Source organism: Paroedura picta, chromosome 9 (genome assembly GCF_049243985.1).
Source record: "Paroedura picta isolate Pp20150507F chromosome 9, Ppicta_v3.0, whole genome shotgun sequence".
In the NCBI taxonomy this organism is placed as follows: Eukaryota; Metazoa; Chordata; class Lepidosauria; order Squamata; family Gekkonidae; genus Paroedura; species Paroedura picta.
Window position 1 is genome coordinate 41,226,901 of NC_135377.1, and position 14,681 is coordinate 41,241,581.

The following is a 14,681-nucleotide window of genomic DNA, read 5'->3' on the forward strand; positions in this document are numbered from 1 at the left end:
TAAATTAAATAAATAAAATGTTATCTCTCAAAACAAAATTGAGTGCTAACATTGACAAATTTTTGTTGTTATGTGCGAAGTCATGTCCGACCCATCGCGACCCCATGGACAATGATCCTCCAGGCCTTCCTGTCCTCTACCATTCCCCGGAGTCCATTTAAGCTTGCACTGACTGCTCCAGTGACTCCATTCAGCCACCTCATTCTCTGTCGTCCCCTTCTTCTTTTGCCCTCAATCACTCCCAGCATTAGGCTCTTCTCCAGGGAGTCCTTCCTTCTCATGAGGTGGCCAAAGTATTTGAGTTTCATCTTCAGGATCTGGCCTTCTAAAGAGCAGTCAGGGCTGATCTCCTCTAGGACTGACCGGTTTGTTTGCCTTGCAGTCCAAGGGACTTGCAAGAGTCTTCTCCAGCACCAGAGTTCAAAAGCCTCAATTCTTTGACGCTCGGCCTTCCTTATGGTCCAACTTTTGCAGCCATACATTGCAACTGGGAATACCATAGCCTTGACTAAACGCACTTTTGTTGGAAAGGTGATGCCTCTGCTTTTTAGGATGCTGTCTAGATTTGCCATAGCTTTCCTCCCCAGGAGCAAGCGTCTTTTAATTTCTTTGCTGCAGTCCCCATCTGCAGTGATCTTGGAGCCCAGGAAAATAAAATCTGTCACTATCTCCATTTCTTCCCCATCTATTTGCCAGGAATTGAGAGGGCCGGATGCCATGATCTTTGTTTTCTTGATGTTGAGTTTCAAGCCAACTTTTGCACTCTCCTCCTTCACCCGCATCAACAGGCTCTTTAGTTCCTCTTCACTTTCTGCCATTAGAGTGGTATCATCTGCATATCTGAGGTTGTTGATATTTCTCCCTGCAATCTTGATCCCAATTTGTGACTCCTCTAATCCCGCATTTCTCATGATGTGCTCCGCATACAAGTTAAATAGGCAAGGCGACAGTATACAGCCTTGCCGAACTCCTTTCTCAATTTTGAACCAGTCAGTGATTCCATGTTCAGTTCTCACTATTGCTTCTTGACCTGCATATAAATTTCTCAAGAGACAAATAAGATGCTCTGGTATTCCCATCTCTTGCCACAATTTGTTGTGCTCCACACAATCAAAGGCTTTAGCATAGTCAATGAAGCAGAAGTATACGTTCTTCTGGTACTCCCTAGCTTTCTCCATGATCCAGCGTATGTTGGCAATTTGATCTCTAGTTCCTCTGCCTCTTCGAAATCCTGCCTGTACTTCTGGAAGTTCTCGGTCCACATATTGCTGGAGCCTAGCTTGTAGGATTTTGAGCATAACTTTGCTAGCATGAGAAATTAGTGCAATGGTGCGGTAGTTTGAACATTCTTTGGCATTGCCCTTCTTTGGGACTGGAATGTAAACTGACCTTTTCCAATCATGTGGCCATTGTTGAGTTTTCCAAATTTGCTGGCATATTGAGTGTAGCACTTTTACTGCATCGTCCTTTAAGATTTTGAATAGTTCAACTGGAATGCTGTCAACACCACTAGCTTTATTGTTGCTCAGACTTCCTAAGGCCCATTTGACTTCACATTCCAGGATGTCTGGCTCCAGGTGTCTGGCTCCAGGTCAGTAACTACCCCACTGTGGTCATCAGGGATGTTAAGCTCGCTCTTGTATAGTTGTTCTGTATAATTTTGCCACCTTTGTTTAATCTCTTCTGCTTCTGTGAGGTCCCTACCATTTTGGTCCCTTATCATACCCAACTTTGCATGAAACGTTCTCTTCATATCTCCAATTTTCTTGAAAAGATCTCTGGTCCTCCCCATTCTATTGTTTTCTTCTATTTGTTTGCACTGTTCAATTAAGAAGGCATTCTTATCTCTTCTAGCTTTTCTCTGGAATTCTGCATTCAATTGGGTGTATCTTTCTCCCTTGCCTTTCACTTCCCTTCTCTCCTTAGCTATTTGTAAAGCTTCCTCAGACAGCCATTTTGATTTCTTGCATTTCTTTTTCTTTGGGATGGTTTTAGTTGCTACCTCTTGTACAATGTTGCGAACCTCCGTCCATAGTTCTTCAGGCACTCTGTCTATCAGATCTAATTCCTTAAATCTATTTGTCACCCCTACTGTGTATTCATCGGGGATATGATTTAGTTCAGTGGTCCCCAACCTGCGGGCCGCGGCCCGGCGCCGGGCCGCAAAGGCCATGGCGCCGGGCCGCGGCTCCCCTTCCCCGCCCCTCCCCCCCGCAGTAAAAAACTTCCCAGGCCGCAAGCTTGCAGCCCGGGAAGCTACTTACTGCGGGAGGGCGGGGAGAGGGAATCAGGGCCGGGCCGCGCCTGCGGCCCGATCCATGGGTGCGGCCCGCGGGTGCGGCCGGGCGCGGCCCGTGGGTGCGGCCCGATCCGTGGGTGCGGCCCGATCCGTGGGTGCGGCCCGCGGGCGCGGCCGGGCGCGGCCCGATCCGCGGGTGCGGCCCGCGGGTGCGGCTCGCGGCCGCGGCCGGAAGCGTGGGCGTGGCCTGCGCGGTCCCTGCGGGCGCGGCCCAATGCCCTGCCGGTCCCCAGCCTAATAAAGGTTGGGGACCACTGATTTAGTTCATACCTGAGTGGCCTAGTGCTTTTCCCTAATTTCTTCAATTTAAGCCTAAATTTTGCAACAAGAAGCTCATGATCTGAACCACAATCAGCTCCTGGTCTTGTTTTTATTGACTGGATAGAACTTTTCCATCTTTGGCTGCAGAGCACATAGTCAATCTGATTTCTGTGTTGACCGTCTGGTGATGTCCATGTGTAGAGTCGTCTCTTGGGTTGTTGGAAAAGAGTGTTTGCTATGACCACTGTATTCTCTTGACAAAATTCTACCAGCCTGTGCCCTGCTTCATTTTGTACTCCAAGGCCAAACTTGCCTGTTATCCCGGTTATCTTTTGGCTTCCTACTTTAGCATTCCAATCCCCCATGATGATAAGCACATCATTTTTTGGCGTTGCTTCTAGAAGGTGTTGTAGGGCTTCATAGAACTGATCAACTTCATCCTCTTCAGCAGCAGTGGTTGGGGCGTAGACCTGGATCACTGTGATGTTGAATGGTTTGCCTTGGATTCGAACTGAGATCATTCTGTCATTTTGGGGATTGTATCCCAAGACTGCTTTTCCTACTCTCTTATTGATTATGAAGGCTACTCCATTTCTTCTGCGAGATTCTTGTCCACAGTAGTATACCTGATGGTCATCTGAATTAAATTCACCCATTCCTGTCCATTTTAGTTCACTGATTCCTAAAATATCGATGTTCAGTCTTGTCATTTCTTGTTTGACCACGTCCAGCATTGACAAATGTCCTTCCCTAATTTGAAAGAAAAAACTAGCTTGCATCCATCAATTTGAGGGATGCTTACTTTCACATTCCCACAGGACTTTAACATAAGACCTTCTACTTTGCCTTTGCTCCCAAGCATTTTCACCATTCCTCTAGTCATTTACATGTTTTCCCATTTTGGTTGGCATCATGCTGTGTCCTCACCATGTGTATGATTGTTGTTGTTGTTAGGTGTGAAGTCGTGTCCGACTCATTGTGACCCCATGGACAATGATCCACCAGGCCTTCCTGTCCTCTACCCTAGTGTCCATTTAAGTTCGCACCGACTGCTTCAGTGACTCCATCCAGCCACCTCATTCTCTGTCGTCCTCTTCTTCTTTTGCCCTCAATCGCTCCCAGCATTAGGCACTTCTCCAGGGAGTCCTTCCTTCTCATGAGGTGGCCAAAGTATTTGAGTTTCATCTTCAGGATCTGGCATTCTAAGGCATACAATAATCCGTTCTTCTAAGGAGCATGTGGGCACATAACATTTTACCAACAGTGAAAACATGGGAGACAGAAGGAACAAGGTGGACACCTGTGTACTGTGACTACCCCATGTGTATTAGGGCATAGGGGAATTTCGGTAAATGTGGCCTAATTCACACAAGAAGGGAAATGACGCAGAACTGGGAGGAATTGGTTGCCATGTAATCTTCCCCTAAGAAGAGTCTCCATAGGGCCCATTATGCACGGCCGCCGAAACGGCGATTTCGGGTCACATGAAAAACGCGGAGGGGGAAGACGCGACGCATACCGGTTATACACGGGGCGGGGCGCGACGGCGGCAAAACCCAGAGTAACCGATTATGCACGCGCTGATCCGGGCGCCGCTTCTGGTTGCGCCCCGCTCACCCGGAAGCTGCGCTTTCTTCCGCGTTTCACTGACGCGGCTTTTTCGGCGGCATGCACCAAAGCTGCAGCCGGTTGCAGCCGGCTCCGTGCGTTATCCGTGATTTTAGTCGCCGCCATTCCACCCCGAATGTGCGCTAAAACCCCCGTGCATAATGGGTCCATCTGAGGACATGGCTCTGGAAAGCTCATCTGTAACCACTATGCCAAAATTCCCAAAGGTTAGCCCTCTCCCACACTCAACGAACATTCCACACCACAGGTTCTTGACACCCATATCTCCACACCCATACCCTCATTTGCCACCATGCCACCACAACCTCCCACACAACACACACATTCAACCCCATGCCCTTACAGACTGGACAACTCCTCCCCTTCCTCTTCCCACTGCCAAGCTCTAGCGCCCTTTGTATTCTTGGATACAATGGGCTTTGCCCCTAGTTAAGAAATAATTTTGTTTAACTTGCCCATGTTTGTATTTTAATGCTTTTTAATGTGAAATATTTTAATGTTTGAAATATTTCAATGTTTGCCACTTTGAAGACAAAATGCATTGTAAAAATTAGCTTAATTCGTTATCAGGATTTTCAACGGGTCACTTGCAGGACATGTAACTGGACCAGTTTGAATAATTTGATGTCTCTTCCTAGACATGGCAGTATATGTCTTGGGACCAGATGCATGAGGAATTATTTCATTTTTAAACTTAATTTTTAGTGTAATATATTTTATCATAGAAGACTTTTAATAGCAATTAAATTATATATTAATTAACTTGAGCTCTGTGATTCAAGTATAATTTATTTAGTGGAAAAGAAGGATAAGGGAAACTTAAAATCTTTACTGTTGAGAGTTTGCCCATAAAAATGCACATTTAATCAGAAGAAAGAAGCGGACTGGCTGTTTCATTTTCATTCCTAACAGTGACACTATGTGGATGAAGTCAAGAATGCACATAGAAGAAACTTGTTCTATGATAGTGAGAATTTCAAAGATAAACTCCTTATATTTTATATTTAAATCTGTGCTTTAAGTGGTGCCTACGTAAATACATATATCTCACTGGGGTACATATTTCTCATTGCAATTTAGTTTATTTTATAGATTTGTTACATAACATTTTCAATTCAGTTGGTATTATTGTGGACTTGTTAAGCTTTCATATTACTCTTGCTAGTGTGTAAATGGTGTGCTTACAAGACTCAAGGTCAGTTTCCATTCATGTATTTAAATCTCTACTGCAAATTGTGGCCATGTGAAAAGCATAATATGGAGAGAATTTCGGAGAAAAATCTATGTACTCTGAGAATGTAAAGGGTGCTCAACAGCACTATAAAATTCCATGAACACTCAGAGGCTAGAGCGGGCTAAGCCCCCCCCCCTCATTTCCCCCCTTTAACAGACTCAGATGTTCTCATCCTCCTCATGATGTTGAGGAAGGATATTTTTTAGGAATGCACTGTTGGTTTACTATCAAATATGTTGTTACTGAACATAGATAGACACTGAGGACCAGTGTGTTTTGCTCAAAATAAAACATTTCCCGTTAAAATGTCTTTTATAATGGTTTAGAAGTGGTAAAGGTATCCCCTGTGCAAGCACTGGATCATGTCTGACCCTTGGGGTGACACCCTCTAGTGTTTTCTTGGCAGACTCAATACAGGGTGGTTTGCCAGTGCCTTCCCCAATCATTACCGTTTACCCCCCCCCCCCAGCAAGCTGGGCACTCATTTTACCAACCTCGGAAGGATGGAAGGCTGGGTCAACCTTGAGCCGGCTGCTGGGATTGAACTCCCAGCCTCATGGGCAGAGCTTCAGACTGCATGTCTGCTGCCTTACCACTCTGCACCACAAGAGGCTCCTTAGAAGTGGTAATGACTTGCAAAAAATACTATAGTGAAACTCAAGGGTGGCGGGCTCATGGAAAGATTTTTCTACTCATGCTGATCTCTTACCACAATTATAGTTTGGTTTAAAAAAATTATTGTTGTTATTTCAATAAAAACATACTTAGTACACACACAAACACACAAATTCCCTAGTACAAGAAATCATATTAAGCAAACAGATAATTTAACACATACCCAAAATTTAGTAAATAAATCAAGTTCCATAAAGTTGTCCCTAGTAGCCTTTTGATAATATGTTCATTTAGATAATAGTGCAATACATCAAATCTTCTTGAACCATTCACCGATAGGTGGTGAGTCACTGATAGTTGGTGAGCTTTTTCCAGTTTAGTGCAATAACCATCCTTGCTAATTCCAAATCTGAATCATCTACATAACCTCTCAAAAATCCAGATGAACACTAACTCGGTTATTGGATTATCCCATTCGTTTTCTATTATCATACCAAATAAGATCTTTCAATTTTAAGCCATCTTCAAGAAAGGTTTCCAAATATTGATTTCATTATATCTGTACCATTCTATCATTTCAGCCAACCTAGCCACTTTATAATATGTAGTAATATGAGGTACTCCTAGCCCTGATTCTCCTTTACCTCCTGAGTTTTCATAACCACTCTTGGATTTTCCCCCTAAACATTATGAGTTAGCTTTGTACTTAGAACCCAGAAGACAGATGAGACTCTGTTGAGAGTTAGCCAGATAAACCCTTGTTGGAGGGCAAGAATGTAATACAAGGAAAGTTCTATTTGCAGTAGTGCAGAAAGAAGAAAAAATGATAATTGAAGAAAAAAATCTGATGATGTGGTTCTCTTAGTAAATTGGGAACAATGACCCTTGAAGGACCATAAAGAAAGTGAATGTCAAGATAATTTATTATTGTTGCATTATCTATCCCATTTTTTTACTTTGTCTTACTGAGTTGTTATATCCTTTCTGTAGAACTGAATGCCCCAAATATTAATGAGCTTCTTTTTATATCTTTCAATGGCAGTAAAATCAGCACATACCTTTTAAAGTAGTCTCACCTGCTCTGTTTATGAGTATTAATTGGGAATATCAGGAAATTATTTTTCTGAAGCACAGCAGAGCACCACCGGTTTAGTGCAGTGAACATGTTCTGTTGCTTGTTAGAAAACTTCACTTGTCGATTCTTTTCACCATATATTTTTCTACCACTTTATCTTCTGTTCCAGGTGTGCTGGGGGTCAAAGGGCATGCATATGCACGCTCTAGTTTTGAACTATTTTTTTTTAAAATCAAAAGTAAGATGGGGTTAGAGACAAACAGGATTCCATTGTAGGGTATGCATATGTAACTCATCTTAAGTGATACATTGGTAATGGAGGAACCACAGACACAGAATTATCAGTTATATCACATCTCCAAAACAGAGGAGGCAATAGCATGATATCATCAGTTCATACTACAAAAGTTTGTGTTATAATTGCAATAAAAATGCAGACATCAGTACCAATGAGCAGTGTTAAAACTGGGATGACACCAAGGGGAAGAAGGGAATGCAACTGTTTGGGAGAAATATATAGTCAAGAATAAATGAGTAAGCAAATGAACATAACTGATTTATTCCATAAAATAGAATGACAGAATTAATTCTGTTGAATAGAGATTAACTGATCCATTTTGTTTTTGTTTTTTTCTTCAGGAGAGCCAGTTTTTATGCCTGTCGACTTGATAAAAACTTATATGTGATTGGCGGAAGGAACGAAACTGGGTACTTGTCTAGTGTGGAGTGCTATAATTTAGAGACAAACGAATGGCGTTATGTATCTTCCCTACCCCAGCCCTTAGCAGCACATGCAGGAGCTGTACATAATGGCAAAATCTATATTTCAGGCAAGTAGTTCTCCAGCTTGTTCTTGGTCTCAGAACCAACTAAATTTTTCTTTTAAGATTATATCTTCAGATGAATGAATGAAAGTTTTTATTTTAATTTGTAGGAGGAGTTCACAATGGTGAATATGTCCCCTGGCTGTACTGCTATGATCCTGTTATGGATGTCTGGGCAAGAAAACAAGACATGAACACAAAGAGAGCCATCCATACACTGGCTGTAATGAATGATCGACTCTATGCAATTGGAGGAAATCATTTAAAAGGTCACACTCTTAATAGCAGAAAAAAGTAATGTCTGTTTTGATAGACTCGATTTTTGTTGGCTAGTCATAGTTTGGTGTAGTGGTTAGGAATGCGGACTTCTAATCTGGATTGTGGGGCTCGAATCTGCCCTCCCCCACATGTAGCCAGCTAGGTGACCTTGGGCTCGCCACGGCACTGATAAAACTGTTCTGACCGAGCAGTGATATCATGGCTCTGACCCATTATGCACGGAGGAGAAGGTCCGCCTCAGAGCTGGAAAGACAGTGGCAGAAATCCGCAATAATGTGTGCCGCCGGCAGAGACCGAGAGCAGGTTTGACACAGGCCACTGAAAAACCCGTGTTAGGGAAACACAGAAGAAAGTGAAACCTGCCGCCCAGCCAGGGCACGACCAGATGCAGCGCCGGAGAGAGAGCGTGCATAATCGGGGTGGGCGGCTGCCACCGCGGCTGCCCCACGCTCCATCCTGCGGTCTCCGGCCCCTTAACTGCTGAGGGCCACTGTGCCCTCCCTTGCCCTCTTCATCTGCTGGCTTGCCCTCCTTCCGTTTCCAGCGGCCTGGACACACCAAGCGCAACTAGCATATGTGTTGTCTGCGCGCACCCTCGGCAGCCTGACTGTCTGGCGCTTCTGGTGCAGCGGCCTGCTTGATGGCCCGGGTCCGGGAAGCCCCGAACTGCGCTCCCAACCCGCTTGCTCTACATTGCCACCATGCCATTTGTACACGGATTGCTGCACAGCTTCCCCCTCCGGATCTTCCGTCCGACCCCCACCCGCCATACCGGTGGCTGTGCATAATGGGTCTCTCTCAGCCTCACCCACCTCACAGGGTGTCTGTTGTGGGGAGAGGAAAGGGAAGGCGACTATAAGCTGCTTTGAGCCTCCTTCGGGTAGAGAAAAGTGGCATATAAGGAACTAAGTTAAAAGCCCTGCCACCCTTTATAGGGTATACATACATATATACACACATACATACACATATATACATTAGCTGAAGCAGTATATAAACAGTACATTAGATAAATGAATAATGAATACATTAGATTATGCAAATTGGAATTTCTGTTATTCAAGAATGTGGATGATTTGTCATCACCATGAATTCACAATAACAGATTTTTGACCTCAGAAATTTCCTCCATAAATTATTTTTTCAGATAAAATATGCAGCTAGTAGCAAGCTGTAGCCAAGGCTGTGTTAATAAACATTTCCTGAATTTAAGGGGGAAATTCCCTAAATATTTAATAATATTTAAACCCATTGTTTGTCTTAAACATTTCATATGTCAAAAGTAAAAATCAAAGGGACCTTATTGTGAAAACTTTATTCAGATATTCAGTGCTTTTTCTTCCTGATAGTCTCTCTGCTATAGTTAAGTCTTTGATAGTTTCTCACTCTGATAATGGACCCATATTACAGTTTATTTCACACATTTTTAAGCTGCCACATGGAGGTTCTAGAGACATTTTACAAAACGAAAATAAATTAAAATCAGTAAAAACAGACCTAAAGGTTATAAAGTTTCAAATTCTTATGCACATGACAATTTGTATGCAACAAAATCTTTAACCGCTCCTCACGGAGCAGAAGAAATAAAACAGTAAGGGCCCCGAGGGCGGACCCAGTCCTGGATAAGGAAGGGTGCCAATAGGCCCCTTCCCCTGGACTGACAAGCGGAGGGCCCAATAGGGAGGCGCGAAGCACCTCCCGATTGGTCCCTCCGCTTATCAGTCCAGCCCCAAACTGCGCGCAGCTGCTGATTGGCTGCTTGGCCAGACATCAACCAATTGGGAGGTGCGAAGCCTCCCAACCCACCCCACCCCCCACCAGAGCTTTCCTTCACTCCACGGCAGCCATTACTCTGCTGGCAGCTGAGAGCGAAGGTAGGCTCGCTGGCCCCAGCCCCAACAACAGCTCCCCAAACCACGGGGAGCCTGCTGGTTGGCCTGGGGAGCGTTTTTCTACAAAACAAGCCGAGGATAAACGCTCCCCAGGGCCCGGGGAAGGCGAGCCACGGATCGCCTTCCCCGGGGCCTGGGGAGTGTTTTTCTACATCGGGGGGGGAGCCAAACCGTCCCCCCAGGCCCCTAGGGCCCGCTGTATTTTTTTTACAGCGGGCTATAATGCTAGTATAGTTCTAATAGCAGCAGTTAAAAGCAGGTAAAGAATGATAGTTTAATAGCTCCATATTTCTCAGGCAACAAATGCCTGAGAAAATAATGTCTTCACTGGCAGCAAGGACTCAGATAATAGGTACTAGCTGAATAGGTATGGGGAGAGTTCTGTAAAAGAGGTGGGTGGGCTCTAGCAACAATCTAACCCAGGGTTTCATGAAACTTGGGTATCTTGACAGCTCTGGAAGGGTTTCCTGAATGGGTGGGAGTTAATTAATTTTTATATATTTTAAAATTTGTTAAATATTTATTGAGTTACATGACTATATATGGTCACATATTTTTGGATTCAGAGCAGCTTTCACATCACTCTGATTTGAAACGATGCCTACAGAGGTTTTAGCTGGCCGTTTTAACCGTATGCCAAAAAAACAGTGTTTTTGTATCTGTGGTGCACAAGCTCTGGAGGATATACCCCATTATATATTTGACTGCTTACTCTACACTCAACCCAGGACCAAATTCCTCAACAAGATTTTAAGGGGCTCTAACCTGCCCTCTGTTGCTGAAAAGACAATCTATCTTTTTATCTGACCAGATTGAGAAAATAACATATAAAACCGCTCTTTTTGCTTTGGCTGCAAGGAAAATAAGGGCCAACATTGTTAAGGCAAGCTCTTAATACTCTTGCACTTTGTACTCATGTATGCTGCTTCAGTTCTCTGGTCTTAAATTTTATATTTTATACAGTTCTTTTATTCTATTTTACTGTTTATAAATTTGTATTTTATATTTTGTAAAGGCCTATGGCTATATACAAATATATGTATCATATATGGTCATGTCGATCCAAAATGGCGAATGATGGACCTGGAAGGGGTGCAAAGGGGAGAGACCCTGCATGGGCATGTACATTGCTATGCTTCCCAACTATATTCTTCACAGTTGCACAATTTCTGGGGTTTCTCAAAGCTTGAAGAATGTTTCAGAGGTTTGTCAATGGTAAAAAAGTTAGCTGTAATGGAGCTCGTTGCAGTAGGTTGTGATGATGGTGACTGGCTAGCAGACCCAAATGTCAAAGCAACTCTACATTGTCCTGCTTCAATAAACTGGTGTGCAGGTGTTGTTATTTTAAACAGTGCTCTTGGATGAGATTCGTTTTAATAATTGCTATACAGTAATTGCTTCTTTATAAATAAATAGTTTTAAATTGTTCTGTAAATGTGTGATACAGGTTTTTCCCACCTTGATGTCATGCTTGTGGAATGCTATGACCCAAAAGGCGACCAATGGAATATTTTGCAGACTCCCATTTTGGAGGGTCGTAGTGGTCCTGGATGTGCAGTTCTTGATGACAGCATTTACCTTGTAGGAGGCTATAGTTGGAGCATGGTATGTACCTGTTGTCTATAAACAGTTCCTCTCAAATGGTAGCTGAAGCACACTGTGATCATTCTCACAGTAATGATAATTAAATCACTGTCATAATCTTTGACAGAAGCCAATTAGTAGCTTATTTTAGGAAATTGCCAGTAGTCATATCTTTAAAAAAACAGGAATACAATGATAGGGAGGGACGGGATCTTAAAACAATCAGATTTCTAGAATCCTGTATTGTTTGCACAGAACAAACAAGTGTATGCTGTAATAACTAGAATTCAGCATATCATTGTTTGTCCCAGAAGAAAGTTACAGTTATTCTGAGGACAGTGTTCCTCTCTATACTGAAAACAGAAGATTAGACTCCTCCCCACAAAGTACTAGTATTACTATATGTCTGAAGCATTGAGTTTGGAGGATGCCAGATAAGATCTTTGTTACCCTGAGACACTATTTACTTTAATGGGATTGGTCTCTCCTTGAGGATAAGAAAAAATGATGTGTTGGGCTTCTCAGTTATTCCAGATATCTGCTTCTATAGATTTAGTATTCCCTGTGTGTGAAGTGATATCATTCTATCAGCTGTCCATACTCAGATCCTTTATTTTATGTATTTATTTTATTTCTTTAAATTTATAACCAGTCCTTGTCAAAGGCAGACTCATGTTACACATGCTATTTTTTTAAAGATAGGAAACTGCATCTGAACCCATCTGATTTGTTTGCACATTGTGGACTTGAAGATTATACACATGTTGTGTTTGAATAATCAAGACCCAGTTCTTTTCTTGTTAAAGTCACCTTTGTTGGGGGGGGGGGGAGAGAGAATTGCCTATCAGCAATATTAACCATATCCAAATTGTATTACAGGGAGCCTACAAATCTTCCACTATTTGTTACAGTCCTGAGAAAGGCACCTGGACAGAGCTTGAAGGAGATGTAGCTGAGCCACTTGCAGGACCTGCTTGTTCCACGGTCATACTACCAGCATGTGTGCCATACAACAAATAACACACTGTTGGTACTAAAATGGACACTGTTAAATTCCGAACAGTAATGAGGAGTAGCATAAATATTTTAAAAGAACAGAGTTTCTGATACCACATACGACAGGATTCTACCCACCCACCCCACATTCCCATGTATTATTTTAAAAGGACTAAGCATTGTTCCCATGTCAGAGACTGGTATCTTGTCAGACAACTAGCTTAAATGCATGGAACATTGCACAAGTAGACAGATAACCACTTAAGATTGATATTAACTTTTTCCCTGCTAAAGACCTTGACATTGATTCTAAATTAAAGGGGGGGGGGTGCTAAACATCCAAATACCATCTGAACTGAACAAGACTATTATTGTGCATTGTATTTTACCTGCATGGGATCTGTATTGAAGTCATGATGTTGTTCACATAAGAAATTCAGATCTGATGTACTGAAAAGCACTGAAAAGGAGAATTGTCTTCTTCTCCACTTGAATCCTAAACAACGGCTGTTTCACATGTTCTGCAAGCAACACAACATCAGAAGGAAAATCTTAAAGAGGTATTAGCATAGTTGTGCTTCTATTTTGAACAACAGTCTCTCTCACACTCTGCTCTCAAAGGTTTTTTTTATTGAAAACAGCTTCAGGTAAAGATATTTTGAGTGTGTGGCATATAAATACATTAAATAAATCCCCATGATTAGGCATAGTTAACAAAAGCTAAAAGCTATCATAGTTACTATCACAATTAAGGTTTTAAGACTGGTTGCCATCCCTGTTCTTATTTGCACTAGAATTGATCCAGAGCATTTACCTTTAAAGTCCATAGATTCTGATTTTATTCCCGCATAGAACCTTTTAGCTTGAAGAAATAATTCTGATTGTTGTTGGGTGTTTTTTTGTTTTTGAAGATTCAGATTATTTGTATAATAAATTCATACATAGCAACTGCTTGTTATCAGAAGTTTAAGTCATTTTAACTAATTGATTAGAAGCATATTTCTGTTAGATACATTGATTTCTAAAGGCAAGAGGACATGACCACTTTCAAGGGAACTGGCACATGTATAATCTGTACTGTGTGATATTCAGGGGCCCTTGTCAAGTTCCTGTAATCCTCTTCTCTGATTTTCTTTAACATATTATTAATGCATTAAATGCTTTGTGTGTTTGATGAAGAGATAATGATACATGCAGTAGTGCATAACTAAATCCCAGCAGATTTTCTTTCTTTTTAAAGGAAAAAAAGCTAGCCATGCCTAAATGTAGCCTTGATGTAGCCCTCTGCCTCAACCCTGTGTTGGCACAATAAAATTTCAAATACTTCCTTAGTTCTAATTTCACTACATATACACACTATGACTAGAAAACTGTTGCTATGCCCACACTCCTTTTGACATCCTTGCAGCAGTAATCAGATCCCAGCCATCTTTGGGTAATCCTTTAGATATGTGCATAGGAAATATTGATCCGCAGCCCAATTAGACTAACTTTAACAGGACTAAATCCTCTTAAATCTCTGCATTTCAGGATGAAGACAGATGTAGCATAGAAACAGTTCACATGTATCCTTGAGCCATGAAGTTATCTTGGTTTCTTCAGCTAAAAGCTCATTAATTGCCTTATCATCAACAAAAAATTAGAATTAATGACAGATTGACTTAGAGGTTGTGGGTGGAGAGATTTCTTGGTAGCATCACTTCTTTAGATTTCCCTCAGAACTCAGCCCTGGAAAAGAATACTACGTTTGGACTGAATGCTGTGAGGTAGTTGGTCTAAAAATGTTAGATCTGTCTTCACCCTCAGCTGAACTATGCTGTGTGCCTATCTTTGATCATAACTCTGTTTGCTTAGAAATAAACAGAGACATTGTTAAGCTTATTTAGATATAGATGATTAGTTACAGTTGTTCTTATAGGCTGGCTTGTTGCAGAAACGTGTACACAGTTGTACCAGATCATCTCTAATTTGTGCAAAAGTATTAATGTCTCCT

The 14,681-nt window shown here is 42.2% G+C and overlaps 1 protein-coding gene across 2 annotated transcripts in view; it reads left to right on the plus strand.

Moving 5' to 3' along the window:
- KLHL14 (kelch like family member 14) overlaps positions 1–13,636 on the plus strand; it is an 86,565-nt gene extending 72,929 nt beyond the window's left edge. For both annotated transcript variants that reach the window (XM_077352514.1, XM_077352513.1), the window contains 4 exons: positions 7,753–7,943; positions 8,048–8,206; positions 11,556–11,713; positions 12,572–13,636. In XM_077352514.1, coding sequence (XP_077208629.1) covers positions 7,753–7,943; positions 8,048–8,206; positions 11,556–11,713; positions 12,572–12,712 — 649 coding nt within the window. In that variant the 3' untranslated portion in view covers positions 12,713–13,636. The remainder of the gene's footprint in view (positions 1–7,752; positions 7,944–8,047; positions 8,207–11,555; positions 11,714–12,571) is intronic.
- The last annotated feature ends 1,045 nt before the right edge of the window (positions 13,637–14,681 follow it).